The sequence below is a fragment of the Cajanus cajan genome, chromosome 6 (genome assembly GCF_000230855.2).
Source record: "Cajanus cajan strain Asha chromosome 6, NIPB_CcT2T_4, whole genome shotgun sequence".
Lineage (NCBI taxonomy): Eukaryota > Viridiplantae > Streptophyta > Magnoliopsida > Fabales > Fabaceae > Cajanus > Cajanus cajan.
Window position 1 is genome coordinate 18,184,237 of NC_138522.1, and position 14,879 is coordinate 18,199,115.

At 40.2% G+C, this 14,879-nt stretch overlaps 1 protein-coding gene across 2 annotated transcripts; it reads right to left on the reverse strand.

Moving 5' to 3' along the window:
* Positions 1–1,390: 1,390 nt before the first annotated feature.
* LOC145958993 (zinc finger CCCH domain-containing protein 24) lies at positions 1,391–4,658 on the reverse strand. Of its 2 annotated transcripts, XM_083076841.1 has the most exons (10): positions 4,620–4,658; positions 4,440–4,470; positions 4,191–4,260; positions 3,958–4,030; positions 3,758–3,858; positions 3,234–3,302; positions 2,682–2,751; positions 2,409–2,582; positions 2,193–2,322; positions 1,391–1,976 (listed from the first exon to the last, which is right to left on the reverse strand). In XM_083076841.1, the coding sequence occupies exons 6-10, from the start codon at positions 3,293–3,295 to the stop codon at positions 1,963–1,965; spliced, it is 450 nt and encodes a 149-aa protein (XP_082932967.1). In that variant the 5' UTR covers positions 3,296–3,302; positions 3,758–3,858; positions 3,958–4,030; positions 4,191–4,260; positions 4,440–4,470; positions 4,620–4,658; the 3' UTR covers positions 1,391–1,962. The 2 variants fall into 2 exon arrangements, with proteins under 2 accessions (XP_082932967.1, XP_082932965.1); XM_083076839.1 differs by having other exon boundaries at positions 3,234–3,858.
* Positions 4,659–14,879: the final 10,221 nt, after the last annotated feature.

Consider the following 14,879-nt stretch of genomic DNA (forward strand, 5'->3'; position numbering starts at 1 on the left):
ACCAATAATTCCCATTTTATTAATGTTTGTGGAGGATTTCGTTCGTAGGTTCTTTTTGTTCGAACTAGCACGAGTTCACGTTTCAATTTATGCGTGTTCGTGACATGACAGAATCGAAGACTTTCAGTGAAAAAAGCAAATCGTACAAGCAACAAATAGAGTTAAATTAGGGTGTTGTTACAGCATGTCAGAAGATCTATGCTCATTGTTTCGAGCACTTCAGAAGATCTATGCTATTTTGGCACTTTAGAAGATCTATGCTCATTATTTCGAGCACGTCAGAAGATCTATGCCAGTCTTAGCACTTCAGAAGATCTATGCTTTTTCAGCACATCAGAAGATCTATGCTAATTGTACAATCAAATTCATGCATGTAATAATTAACGTGAATCGAGCAGATGACATGTATATTGATTGCAGAAATCATATCCTTCATTAAATAGTAACAGAATTACAATTCGTAAGGATCACGAAACATGTTCAGAATGACTACACTACACTACACTAGGCTAGATTATGCTATGCTACGCTACTCCTAAAAAAGGAAAAGAAAAGTGGTCAAGAAATCGTACCCAAAGCTGTCTCGTATGCACAGTATGCCTTATGCGCAGGCTGTGGAGTGCGTGTGAGGTATTGTGGGAATTATATTTCTGACCCTTTGCTACGAGCATGGCTCGTTTAATTTATAGACAAAGATTTGGGAAAGGTAACTGTTTCTAACGTGTCCCGGAAATGCATAACTGTCCTAAACTTCCACATAGTGGCTTATTCCTGGACACGTCTTTGGATAACTTCTAGAACCTCTCATTTAACTTCCCCAAACCGTTCTGCAGCCTTCGACACTTATCCCATGTTACTTCAACCGCTCTTAAATCGTATCTCCTTTAATTTCTCCATTCCGAGAGGTTATGAAGTGTATTCGTATATGTCCGGATTCTTAGGATTTCGAGTAACCAACGAAAAATATACTTGAATGTTTCCTGATTCTTCTTGTACTTTGAGAGGTTGCGAGGCCGTGAGCCCTTTTTCCTGGTTCAAGGATTTTGAGAGTTTCACGAAAAATGTCTTCGCGTATCTCTTGATTTTCTTCAAGCTTCGTGTGCCTTCTTTAGAAACTTCTCTGCCTTTTTTCGATCATCTGGGATTTCGAGCACCCCTGTATTTCGAGTGTCTCCGAATTCATTTTCGAGTACTAACAAATGCCCCCTGGCACTACTACAAGATGCATATTTTACATCGGTTCTCTAAAGGCATTTACATCGGTTCTAAAACCGATGTAGAATAGAACGACGTAAAAACTGTATTCATTTTTACATCGGTTCTGAAAAACCGATGTAGATTTAAGCGTCAATCTACACCGGTTCTCCAGAGAACCGATGTAGATTTATGCTTAAATCTACATCGGTTCTCAAGAGAACCGATGTAGATTGCATTTAAAAAATAAAAAAAAAATCATGCTTATTTTTGCTGGTTGTAGTCAACTTCACGGGATGCAAAGGGTGTGCCCCAGATATCTGCATTTTCCTGGGTAAAAGGAGATACAAGAATGCCAATAAAGATAACAAAGCCAACGACAAGAAACACAACATATATGAAGCAGTATAATCAACTTAAACCAGACCTAATAGTAAGGTGCCAGATCATTTATGTGAACTCAGCCAAGTAAGTTACGTCACTGCATGCATCTGAACCATACCAAAGCTAGAAGAAAATTTATCAAGAGTGTTGTTGCTAACACTGACCTATATGTATCATCCACTAATTTGGCCACCTGTTCTTTTTCCACAAAATTTAATTATAATAACTTCTTTCACTGATATCTTTCAATTTTATATTTATAATGAAGGGTAAATCTCTCTATTGCAAATAGTAATTAAGATATTAGAAATTATAAATCTAACATTTTTTATGCCATTAATCTCAGCATTCCTATGTGCATCACATACAACAGAAGCATTCATTTCAATTCCAATCACCTGAAAAATAAATTAAAATAAATAGGGCTCAACCAATTTTTAAAAATTAGGAATTTTGCAAGAACTCCAGTTTGATTCTATTTTGACCTCTGCAAAAGTAATCATTGCATCATATATTTTCACTTTCCAAAGGGGCACATTAACAGCAAATGCCCCAGATACAAGAATTGCAAGCCAAAAAAAGAAACGAACTTAAAATGATGATTATTTCCATACCAACTCGATGTGCTAATGTCAAGCCAATTGTTCCTGTCCCACAACATACATCAAACAGCAATGTGTCAGGACCTAAGCATGCCCAATCTCCAGCAAGTGAGTACAACTTATCAGTAGCAAGAGTGTTAACCTGCAGTAGAAGTACATTCAAAAATTCTATACAGAAGGGAAAATATAGCCCTGAAAACTAGGCAAAACAATGATTGCTATTCCAACCTGAAAAAAAGCTGTTGGAGATATAGAGAACCGGAGATTGTTGATATAATCATGGATTCTTACATCCATGGCATTAGTGTTTTCATCCATCTTCGGATCACCAACTGCTTTAGGAATGGGAAGCAATTGCAGTGGTGCATCAGCTGGCGCCACATTGGATATTCCTTGGTGATCCTACACACAAAACCAACTACCATATTAGAAGTCCTTTAGAAAATTAAATATCATAACACACCATTAAATATCATAACACACCAACTACCATATCTTTACCGCTGAGCTAGTCATTGGGAGGCGAAAATCATTTCTTGAAGCTACTTGTGTAGGCTTCCAGTATGTGTTCCTGGGATCCATACAAAGAAAACTTGAGTGATTAAACTAACTAAAATTTTGATCAATGACCACAAAATTTGGTATCTTTCTACTGCACATGTTTGGAAAAGATTAATTTTCCAAAAAAGAATTTCTTATTTTTCAAATCGTCTCTCATTAAGCTGATATAAATAAATGATTATTTCTCCAAAATAGACTGAACCAAATATGCACCAAGTTCTAAAGGTAACTCCCAGTTTATGGTAATCTTATGTCTGCTAAATTTTAATTTCATTAAAAACCTACGAATTATTTAATTTTAGTCTTCTTTTTTTCTTCTTTGTTCATGAGATACAAATGAAACAACATATATGCACATATTACATAGACCGAAGTCAGAACTAAAGTCGCTACAGATGAATCAATATAGAAAAGAAAAAATCATGAGAAACAAAGTGGTCATTTATTTAATTTGGATTAAGATAATAGGAATAATAATAGTGTTTAGTTTACCTGTTGTTGAAAGTGGTGGCAATGGGGCGGAAAAACAGTGAAGAGGGTCCTGGGAACAACATGGTACTACTACAATAGTTGTTGAACATGGCTATGAAATCCGAATAAGAATTGACACCAGGATCCCAATCGATTCAAGTTTCCAACAACGGTTTCGCTTAGAATTAGAAAACAACGAAGATTTTGCGAGCGTTGACCATTGATTAGTGTAATAAAATGGTTAAATACTTTAGTTAACCCATTGTTTGTTCCAGGGGCAAAAATAATCAAAAAGAGGTCAGAAAATTTTAAATTTTGAAATAATATAACGATGAATTAAAGTAATTAAAATTTCTTCATGCAGTTTTATATTTGATTATTTAAACAAATTCAATCTGAAAAAATGAAGCCGAATAAAACTACCATAAAGTGACAAAACTCTCGTCTTAATTGTATGTCCAAAGCTTCAGACATGTTTTGGTGTAAAATAAAGATTGAGACATGTTTTAAGCACAGAATTTATTAATCAAATAAAATGAATGTACCTCTAGTTGTACTTCAACACATTCAGCAAAATCAGCATCCGCCATCATTTCTTCAGCATTTCGTGGTCTCAATCTTACAGCCACTTGAACTCTTCGAGGCACTGTACACAAAAATGATAATATAACAAGTGTATAATCTAAACTAATCTAATTATAATAGTTCTTTGTAAAGAACTTAAACATTATAAATATATATATACCTCAATGCAAGCCAACACAATCCTCAAAGCCATTTCATGGCAATATTTCCCTCTCAATGGGTATGATCCATATCTAGCATGAATAACAAATGCTAGAAATTCAATCCATCAACCAAACAAAAGGCAAATGAATGTTTATAGCCAATAAGAGTATAAACATTACTTTGAATAGAAAACCTCCCCATTTCCCCCACATAGCACAACCATGTCTGTTTCAATACACATCAGCATACCTCCATCAACAACAGATTGAACTGCTGAATCCAGAAACACGGAAGGTGAACCATAAGGATCAAGATCAACCTGAAAAAACAGCATGCTTCAACCTAATATTCAACAATAAAAAATCCTGGCCATTTCAACTAAATTTTCAACAGATTGCTTGAAACCTGACTCCTTTGGGAAATTATGAATCAAAACATGTATTGTCATTTTACAATTCACTGATTCAAAGTCCCAAAAATTAAAACAGATTACATTACCTGATGTCCTTTGATTTCTCTCCAGCTCCTCCTGCCAAGACAATCACAAAATAAGATACACAAACAACTAAAGAAACTATAGCCTTCCATGTGCAATAGGGTGAAGAACAACAATGTACACAGAACACAACACATAATTATTCCCAGCGAACCACATAGCTGTGAGAAGGAACGAGCAACCTTCTAGTGTGGTTGGTGTGGATCACGTCGGGATCAAAGAACACAACCTTCAAGGGGTAACACTCAACCGCCAAAGAACGAAGCTCGGTGCGCCTAAGACTGTACTTGAACCTAAGCCGAGCGGTGAATGTCACTCCAAAGACGACAAACCCATGAAGGCGACGCCGCACGGCCCATGCCACTGCGGAAAAGGGTGCGAACCAGCAGGAATCGGGCTTGGAGCGCGGTGTCAGTCTCGGGTCCGGTGGAGAACGACAAGGGCTCGATGAGTGCGGAGGAGATGGCACGGTGGTCGAACCATAGCGCGATGCGGAGGCTCTCGTAATGGATCGAGAGGAGGAGGTTAGGGTTACGTAGGGTGAGGTTCACGCCGGGGCTTAACTTCTCGCCTCTCTTGAGGATCTTGACTTGGCCCATGACGAGGTTCGCGCCGAGGCCCTTCACCACCATGCCGGAGTGATCTCCATCGTAGACCTTCCGCCGGCGAGCGTGAGAAGGATTGGGGCTAGGGTTAGGGTTTCTTTGTGATCTAATGGAAGATGAATAGAAGGGCATTGCGTCATCGCCTTGAAGACAATCGTGGGAGCAAAGAAGAGAGGTTCCCATTGCGTCGTGGTGAGGTCTCCGTCATTGCTCGCGGCGGCTGGGTTTACATTGCTGATGAGTGAAAGGGTAGTGTGCGCTCGCAGGGTAAAAGTACGTAGGGTCTCATTTCTACATCGGTTATAAGCAAAACCGATGTAGAATAACTCCCAAATTTCATTTTTTACATCGTTTCTCTTACTAACCGATGTAAATATGTTTATATTTTTTATTTATTTACAAGTTTGCCACCGCGTTTATGATTTACATCGGTTCTACTAGAACCGATGTAAATATGGCGATGTAAAATAGTGTTTTTGTAGTAGTGTGGAAAACATTTGTTTCGAGGTAACTGAGAAAGAATGTTTTCCAATACCTTAGCTTTCTTTGGTAAAACCCTAGAGCCACGCGCTCTTCGCGAGAATTAAATGCCCTTGACACTATTAATTCCAACTTTCTCCTTTTCGTACCGGCTGCAGTAAATTTGGCGACACTGATTCCGCTTCCCTGGGATATGCTGATGTAATTTCAAATTTTTCCGTTAGCGAAATATTTTTGGTTACCCAAAAATTTGAATTCCCCCTTTTTGAATTTCACAGCGGGCTTTTACTACGCCTTGGCCCATTTGCTCTTTCATAAAACCTTTTCACCTTGCCCTTCTGAGTACGTTTTACTGCACCTTCGCACTCATCTCATTTTTACCTTTGATCATCTTCCTCTCATTCCCATGGCAACTTCTGCTGCATCCGCGTCTACGGCTACACCTGCAACTTCGACGGTTTCCCCTACTCCTTCCGTTCCTTTGCTGACGGAGAATGCAACTCTTTCCCACTTAAGCGAAGGGGCTAACCCATTCGTTCCTATCCCTGGCATGGAGGAAGCCAGTCTCAAAATCTTCCAATCACAGGTACTTCTCCCTTTTTCGCTCTCTGATGGATCAATGCATGCTTTTCTAGGTCCCTTTTCGAATCCAAGCAAGAAGAAGACTCATAATGATTTACTTCCGGAAGATGATTCTACCCTTCCTTTCGTCTACTCTCCAACCATCGACCTTTCTCTTTTTTCGGATACCGCGAAGATGTTTCGGGCTTTTCCGCCTCTCAAGGACAAACATATTCAATGGTTGGAACGTATTGAGGCCTCGAAGCAATCTATCTGGAAAGAGGCTGGAATATTCAAATTCGTTCAATTATCGAAATACGATCTGAACGTTTTCGATCCTCAGATGTTATTATCTGCTGTTTTCTTTTGGAACAGGGAAACTCGTGCTTTCGAATTTCCTTGTGGTTTTGTCTGTCCCACTCTCTTGGATATCGCTGCCATCACGGGACCAAAACCCTTGGGGGACCATTATCTTCCTGACACTCTCGAAGAAGAGATTCTAATGACCGAAACTTCGATCGTCTGGGACAAAAATACGTATTCGGCCTTTGTCAGTGCACACCATGGCAATGAAGGTACTCCTGTTACTGACTCTGAGCACATTGCCTTCTTGCTCTATTGGATATCTGCTTGTGTCTTTTGTACCCCTTCTCTGCAAGTTCCCAAGTACTACTACACACTCGCCCAATCTTTGCATCTCAAGAAAAAGATTTGCTTGAGTAAGTTGTTACTTGCCTCTTTTTATAATTGTCTTGATGAAGCCTCGAAAAGCTTGTTTCGAGAGACTGGCCCTCGCAACCTCACAGGGCCACTTTGGCTTTTGCAACTATGGCTTAATGCCATTTTCGAGAAGAAACTGAAGCTTCTTCCTCTTCAAGCCTCCATTCGATATAATCTCGAAGGCGCTCGCTTAACTGCCTTGACTCCCAAGAAAAAATCTGTTGATTGTTTTTCCCGTTATGTCCAAGAAATTCTTGAATTCGAGGAGTTCTCGAATGACTTGGCTCCTTTCATCCTTGCTGATTTGGCAGGACCTTCCTGGTTAATTGGTAATAATCAGGTAGGACAGATTTTCCAGGAGATGGTCGAAATCTGGATGGGATTCGTATCTTGGGATCTCATTTTCACTAGGATGAAACAAAGGGATGTAAGAGTTTATCCCTATCAGCCTCAAATCTTTGCCCGTCAATTCGGGCTTTGTCAGATTAGACCGACACCTCTTTTTCCAAAGGATAGAATTGATTCTGATGTTTGTGTAGAAGATGTTGATTATGATGGCTTTTTGAAGTTCATCCTGACGCCTTCCACCCAATTGAACCTTACCCCTTGTTCTTTTCTTCCCGCATTCTTGGTGTCCAATTGCTACCTTCGATGGTGGTGTAGTTATTACACCAACAAGATGTTCTCCTTCGAGGACTTTTCTCGGAAACTTACAAATTCTCCCTTTTCTCTACAAGGCCCGAAGATTTCAGGTATTTATGATAATCGCAACATTATTTCCCAGTTCGAATTATATTACAGAGTCTGTTATCGCCCCGAAAATATGTTTCGAACTATCTTCGATGCTACTTTATCCCTGACTAGAATGGTACAACGGAACATCCGTCGAAATAAAGTCATTGATCCTCAGGGTCAAAATACTTTTGCAAAGTTTTGTCCTAAGGACATACCTCCTCTTCCTAATGCCCTTTTCAGCCTTGCAAAACGTCTTGATTATCCTCCTTGGGTGAAAACCCTTGATCCCTCGTATGAGGATAATAAGAACATTCCTGTTAAGGATCGAGTGACGAGTACGAGATGTTCTGTGTATGATTTTCCCAGGGATAAATAATGGCCTTTATGCTAGGTTGACAATACTGTTGTCTATCCTAGTAATTAAACTTTGCCTTTTCTTTTCATGTTGGCTTCTAATTTCACATCTCTACTCATTTTCCCCTTCTTCTCGTATAGTTGTTGTTGCCCAAAAAGTTCATGAGCATCTCGAGGATACTCAACAATGGGAGACAGCTTCAGAGGATGACGAAGATAATACTTCGTTGAAGCCTCGGAAATGAAAGACCCTTTCTGACCGACTTCAGTCTCGCTCGAAGGTAACATGTTCCTTCTTCCGGAATTGCACTGAATTTATGGCCGCTCCTGACTTTGCATTTTTTTCTTGTAGGAGGTTGAAGTTCCTAAGAAGAAACTTCGTTCAGACTCTCAAAGTGGGCAATCTGTAAGTTGTCTTTCTGAGCGCACTCAAAATTGCTACTCAAATGCCATACTGATCTCTTTGTTCTTTTAACATTTTCCAGGTTTCCACTACTCAAAGATCCTCTCGAGACAAAGGGAAACAAAAGGAAATTTTGACTAGGTCTATCCCCAGACCTAAAGTTCCCACTGAGAAGCTTATGAAGGATGCAATGAAATCCCCTGTCCAGGTAATATGCGAATTTTCTGGACCTTCCTTACTCTTCTCTTTGATTTGATTTTATCCTCTAATGTTTTCTCTTTTTTCCAGAGAAAGGTTGATTTAGAGGCGTCCGAGTCTTCCTCTGAGAGCCCTCGAAGTGCCCCCACTTCTCCTACTGCTGCTCCATCTTCTCGAGATGTTATCGAAATTCGGGAATCGACCTCTCCTCCTGAACGTCCCGAGGTATGTTCTGTTGACTCTCGATTTCTCGTTTTTCTGGCCGCTCTCGAACTTGTGCATTGTTACACTATTTTTTTTACAATAGGTGGTTTCTTTCAATGTTCTTACGGCCACCGTTCCTGTCACCGTGCCAACTACGGAACCTTCCCCTCCTGGTCTTGTGCAAGGTGGTGCACCTTCTTTCAATTTCGACACAGGGGTGTCCTCTGGACAAGGTAAGTAACTACTTCTTGGACATCACGGTATTCCTCCACAGAATATTTTGTCTCACTGAAATATCCCTTTCGTGCAGGTCTAGAGGTAACTTCTAAGGATAAACAAACTCCTTTTTCCGATCAACCTGCGAGTTCGACTGATGTTGTCCCTTCCGACACTCTACTTGCTTCTATTCCTCCGGATGACATAGACCTCATAAGCTTCTTTGATGACGAAGCTTCTCAAGACAACATTTTTGAGGTCTTAGAGAATTGGGCTAGCGGGACTTCAGCTTCGGGGAAGACACAGGTGTCGCCACCGGCCCGAAACGGGCTTTCGGCATTCGCGAAGGATGGTTGGACTCTTTTATTTGTTTAAAAATATGGATTGCTAGAATGACTTATTCTCAAACTGAGACCTTGTCAAACGAGCAATTTTATTAAAAGTCTCACCAATCCATGTTAATCCCAAGCGGGACCCTCCATGGATTAGCGGTTTTCATAAAAAGGAAAGGTTCGTGGAGTCGCCACCAATGTTTTACTCAAAACATTGGAAAAAGAAGTTTAAGGCAATCGATTCAAAAATCGACTTCGGTCATGACAACCAGAGTCGGGTAAGGGAGTCGGTTACGCGTGGGGAAGGTGTTAGCACCCCACAGCGCCCCTTTCGGGTTCCCTATGACAGATTATTTCTAAAAATAATAGTGCGAAATTACTAAATTACCCCTATTTATTCTAAACAATTATAATTTAACTATCTACATGATGACAGTTAAATATACAAACAGAAAGCAGTAAAAGGAAGGTCTTAAGAAGAAACCTTTGAAGCGTGCTTTTATATTCAAGTAAAACTGGGAAGCTTTTTGGCGTTCCCTCGCTCTACAAGCCCGCTCGCTCCCTCCTAGAAAATTTTAACTATGGAAATCCGGAGGATTTCCCTTCGACTCAGTTCGAGACTCAAGCAAAAAGCTCAAAACTCGAGAACTTTGTCGGATCAACTCTCCGAGTGATTTCTAGGCAGAGCACTGCTCAAAAAAACCCAGAATACTCAAGAAGAGGGTTAAAACTCAGTGAAAAAGTGTAGAATGACGTCCAATTGACGTCATATTTATAGGGATGAGGCGCAATACGGCCTCTGGGGGTCAATACGGTCCGTATTGAAGTTTTGAACTACAATACGGCCGTATTGAATTCAGTACGGCCGTATTGAAGTTCAAAAAACCTCAATACGGCCGTATTGAGTTCAGTGCAGCCGTATTGAAGTTCAGTGCAGCCGTATTGAGTTCAGTGCAGCCGTATTGAAGTTCAGAAACTTCAATACGGCCATATTGAGTTCAGTGCGGCCGTATTGTAGTTTAAAATGTTCAATACGGCCGTACTGAACTTTTGGGAGGCCGTATTGGGCTTCATTCCCTCCACTTTCTTATTTTTTGCTACTCTAAGACCTCTAAACCTACAGATTGTCATCCCACGGTCTTCTAAGAGTCCCTTTGGCTGACTTTCCTTTGATCTTCGAGAGTCTTCGAGTCTTATTTCCGACCCGGACAATTTTAGGGGTCTACAACAGGAAACCGTTGCGAGCTTTCAACCGCTATTATCCTAAAGGCTTATGTGGATCATCTTGACCAAGATCTCATGGACCCTCAATTCAAACTAGAGATTAAGCGGATGGTTGATGACCTAAATGCATATCCCGATCTTCCTCCGGAGGTAACCACAGAGCTGAATAAATATGTGCATACCTTTGCTGTAGCCGCCGAGTTGCATACGAAGTGGTCTACTTCGAATCAGGAGATGGTTCAAATCGAGGCTGATACGGAAGAGGATTGAACTAAATTGGAAAAGCTCAAGACTAAACTTCTTTCGATCAAGGATTCCACTTCTTAGATAGTTCCTGAACTGATAAAGCTCAAGCAATCTGAGGAAGATGCAGAGCGTACCATTTCTGCCCTGCAACGAGTGCTTGATTCTATCAAAGTCTAAACATGCTGCCTTGAAGCTCCAAAGCCAAGAGATTATGTTAAAGCAAAAGGGTTTGCAGGATGAAGGAAAAGGCATATCTCTTCGACTTTCAAAGTCGTTGGATCAAAAGAGAAGATTGGAGGTATTATGTGCTTCACGGAAGTAAAGTCTCGACCAAGCCTACCAGGCATATGAAGCACTCAAATCCAAATTCTGCAAGTGATCGAACACCTGCGAGATACCTATTTATAATTTAATGTTTATCCGCTTATACCTTTATTGCTTATCTCTTTGAACACTCTTCTCAGTACATGCTACTTTCATGGAATTTCTTCAAGTATTTTCCGTTGATCACTTTACTTGCATTTCTCGAATTTAACTCTTTGATCAAGTAAGCATTGTTCGAGTAGATTCTTTCGATAATGAATGGTCCTTCCCAATTATAGGTCCACTTACCCTGATCTCGAGATTTTTGGTCCATTAGGAGGATAACTTTTAGGACTAAGTCTCCACTCGAAAATTGTTTACTCTTAACCTTTTTGTTATAAACTCGATCTATCTTTTCTTTCTGATGAATGACATTTTGCATGGCTATCATTCTTTCGTCATCCAGTCGAATTAGTTCATCATACATTAAATTCCAATAATCCTCGACTGGTAACTCATTTTGCCTTTGTACGTGAATGGATTGCAAATTGATATCAATAGGCAAAATTGCTTCGTGACCATACACCAACTTGTATGGCGTAGTTTGAGTGGCATTCCTGGGTGAATTTCTGTACGCCCACAATATTTGCAGCAATGTTTCATGCCAGTTTCGAGGTTTCCTCGAAATATGTTTTTTGATCAAAGTTATGATCACTTTGTTAGCAGCCTCGACTTGGCCATTAGCTTGTGCATAGTAAGGTGTCGAAGTAATCATTCTGATTCCTCTCGACTGGGCATACTGGACCACTTTTCGACCTGTGAACACCGTTCCTTTATCTGTAGTTATTGTCTGGGGTATTTCGAATCGAAATATAATATGGTCTTCAATAAAATTTATCACCTCTTTCTGGTCAACCTCTTTTACAGGAATTGCTTCCACCCATTTTGTAAAATAATCGATGGCCACGATTATGTACTTATGGTTTTTTGCTGACGGAGGATGAATCTGGCCAATTACGTCAATTGCCCAACCTCGAAAAGGCCACGGTTTAACAATCGCATGCAACTCGGTTGCTGGTACTTATGTATTGGGCCATGTTTATGGCACTCTTCGCAACCTTTTGCAAATTCGATACAATCTTTGAACATGCTTGGCCAAAAATATCCTTTTCTGGACAAAGTCCATTTCATTTTCTCCCCCGCTTGATGGGCACCACAAATCCCTTCATGTACCTCTGCCATGGCTATGTAGCTCTCATGATTTCCGAGGCACTTAAACAAAACTCCATCGAAACCTCTCTTGAACAGTTCATCATTCAATATCACATAATTGAGAGCTCAATATTTAACTTTTCTTTCAGCTTGCGAATTTGGACTTTGCAGATATTCGATTAGCTCTTTCCTCCAGTACTGAATGGTTGAGGTGTCAATGGTGAGGCATTCGTGCACGTCACTCAACTCATTCCTTATACAAGCAAGAGATTCGAGAAATTCCCTGCTTATCTTGTACCCGAATGCAATCTGAGCTAGTTCATTCGCAATTTCGTTCTCGTTACGAGAAATATGTTCTAGTTGGACCTCATCGATGAATTTAACAAAGCTGTAGCTCGAGAATTGCATTCGAGTAACTTTTCATTCATGCATTTATATTCTCGAGTTAACTGTTTAATCACGAGTTGCGAGTCACCTCGAATGATTATGTTCCTTGCCCCCAAGTCCTTAAGAAATTTTAGCCCAGTAATCAATGCTTCGTATTCAGTTTCATTATTCGAGCATTCGGATTTCGTTCTCAATAAGAATTTGGTGGGAATCCCACCCGGTGAAACAATCAGTAATCCGATTCCTGCTCCTAACTCATGTTTCGATCCATCGAAAAATAATTCCCATGATTTCGTGGTTAAATAATTAACCCGTTCATTTAAATTCGAGTGATCCACGAGAAAATCAGCGATTACTTGTCCTTTTGTGGCTTTGAGGGGAACAAACGTTAACGAATACTCGGTCAATGCAAGAGCCCATTTCCCAACTCGAGAGTGCAGGATAGGTTTAGATAACATATATTTAATCACATTATTTCGACAGAATACGAATACATCATAAGGTTTAATATAATGCTTTAGCTTTGTACAAGCATAATACAAACTCAGACATAACTTCTCCAAAGGAGTGTATCTGATTTCTGCCTCGACTAACATCCTACTGATGTAATAAATGGCTCTCTCGATGCCATTTTTGTCATCTTGCGACAGCATGCCCGCAATAGTCGAATCATTGGCCGAGACATACAATTTTAGCTTTCCTCCTTCAGAGGGTGGCACCATCACTGGAGGGTTGATCAAATAATTCTTGATCTCCTCGAATGCCTTTTGATGATTTTCGTCCCATCGAAATTCTTCCTCCTTTTTCAATCGTAACAAAGGGGAAAGCACCTTAGTCTTTCCTGATAAATTCGAAATAAATCTTCGAAGGAAATTTATCTTACCTAATAAAGACTGCAACTCCTTCTTATTCGAAGGAGGCTTAGTTTCCATGATGGCTCGAGTCTTGTTTTTATCTATTTCAATGCCTTTCTGGTGTACGACGAACCCTAGGAAATCCCCCGCTGAAACACCGAAAGCACATTTCAATGGATTCATTTTCAGCCCATGTTTCCTCATTCTTTCGAAAGACAATTTCAGGTGTTGTATGTGATCTACTTTTCGTTTCGATCCAATCACTATGTCATCAATATAACCTGCATGAATTTTTCGATTAAGTCATGAAAAATTAAGTTCATTGCTCTTTGATATGTTGCACCAGCATTTTTCAAGCCAAAAGGCATTACTACCCATTTGTAAGTTCCCAAGGCACCTGGGCACCTAAAGGCAGTTTTTGACACATCATTTTTAGCAAAATAAATCTGGTTGTACCCAGAATATCCATCTAATAAACTTAAAATTTCGTTACCTGCGACGACATCGATCATTGTTTCTGCAATAGGCATGGGATATGCATCCTTAGGCGTGGCTGCATTCAAATCTCGAAAATCGATACATACCCTCATTTTTCCATTCTTTTTTATAACAGACACAATGTTTGATACCCAATCAGCGTACCTCGAAGTACGAATGAATTTGGCCTTCAGTAGCCTCTCGATCTCTTCTTTGATTTTTTCAATCACCTGCGGAGCAAACCTTCGTGGGTTTTGTTTCACTGGTTTTTTCCCCAAAATCATAGGCAACCTATGTTCTACCAAATTTCGATCCAAACCAGGCATTTCTTCATAGTCTCAAGCGAAGCAATCTTTATATTCATGCAGGACCTGCACAATTTGCTCTTTAACACTCTTCTCCGCTAGTTTGCTAACATAGGTGATTCTCCTCTTTTTGATTGTACCCAGATTGACTTCCTCGAGAGGATCCTGAGATTTCACCTTAAGCCCATCATTTTCCATTTTCTCGAATCCTAGAGGAGCATCGTCAAAGACACAATCAAGTCTTTCTTCGATTCCTTCCGAATCCCTTTTCTGCTCATCCTCGAGTCTCACTCTGGGCGACTCTTTCGCAGCTGTTTCAATTACCTCTTTTTAGTTTTTTGCTTTTTTGTCGGCCCGCAGAGCTATTATAGTTTCGATAGTCATCGAATGCGTTCCCCCTTGGGCTCTTTCGACTTCACTACCTTCCTCGGCCTCATTGGTCGTTCTCTCGGCCATGTAGGCTGAAATTTGAGCTAAGAAGCTCGAACAAGGATCTTGTCTCATCATTCTCGCACTTGTGCCGATTCAATTTCGGCTTTGTGGATAACAAATCCTCTTCGAACATCCCAACAGAAAGTCTTCTTAACACCCTCTTCAGCCTCCAAGACATCTGGGTCTGTGGCATC

What these genes read in the sequence shown, in the direction of transcription:
- LOC145958993 (XM_083076839.1), bottom strand. Translation starts at nt 3,322, where the DNA reads ATGTTCAACAACTATTGTAGTAGTACCATGTTGTTCCCAGGACCCTCT. An exon ending in GCCACCACTTTCAACAACAG is followed by an intron (nt 2,752 to 3,233) that starts GTAAACTAAACA and finishes TATGGATCCCAG; the next exon opens with GAACACATACTGGAAGCCTA. An exon ending in CTCCAACAGCTTTTTTTCAG is followed by an intron (nt 2,323 to 2,408) that starts GTTGGAATAGCA and finishes CTTCTACTGCAG; the next exon opens with GTTAACACTCTTGCTACTGA.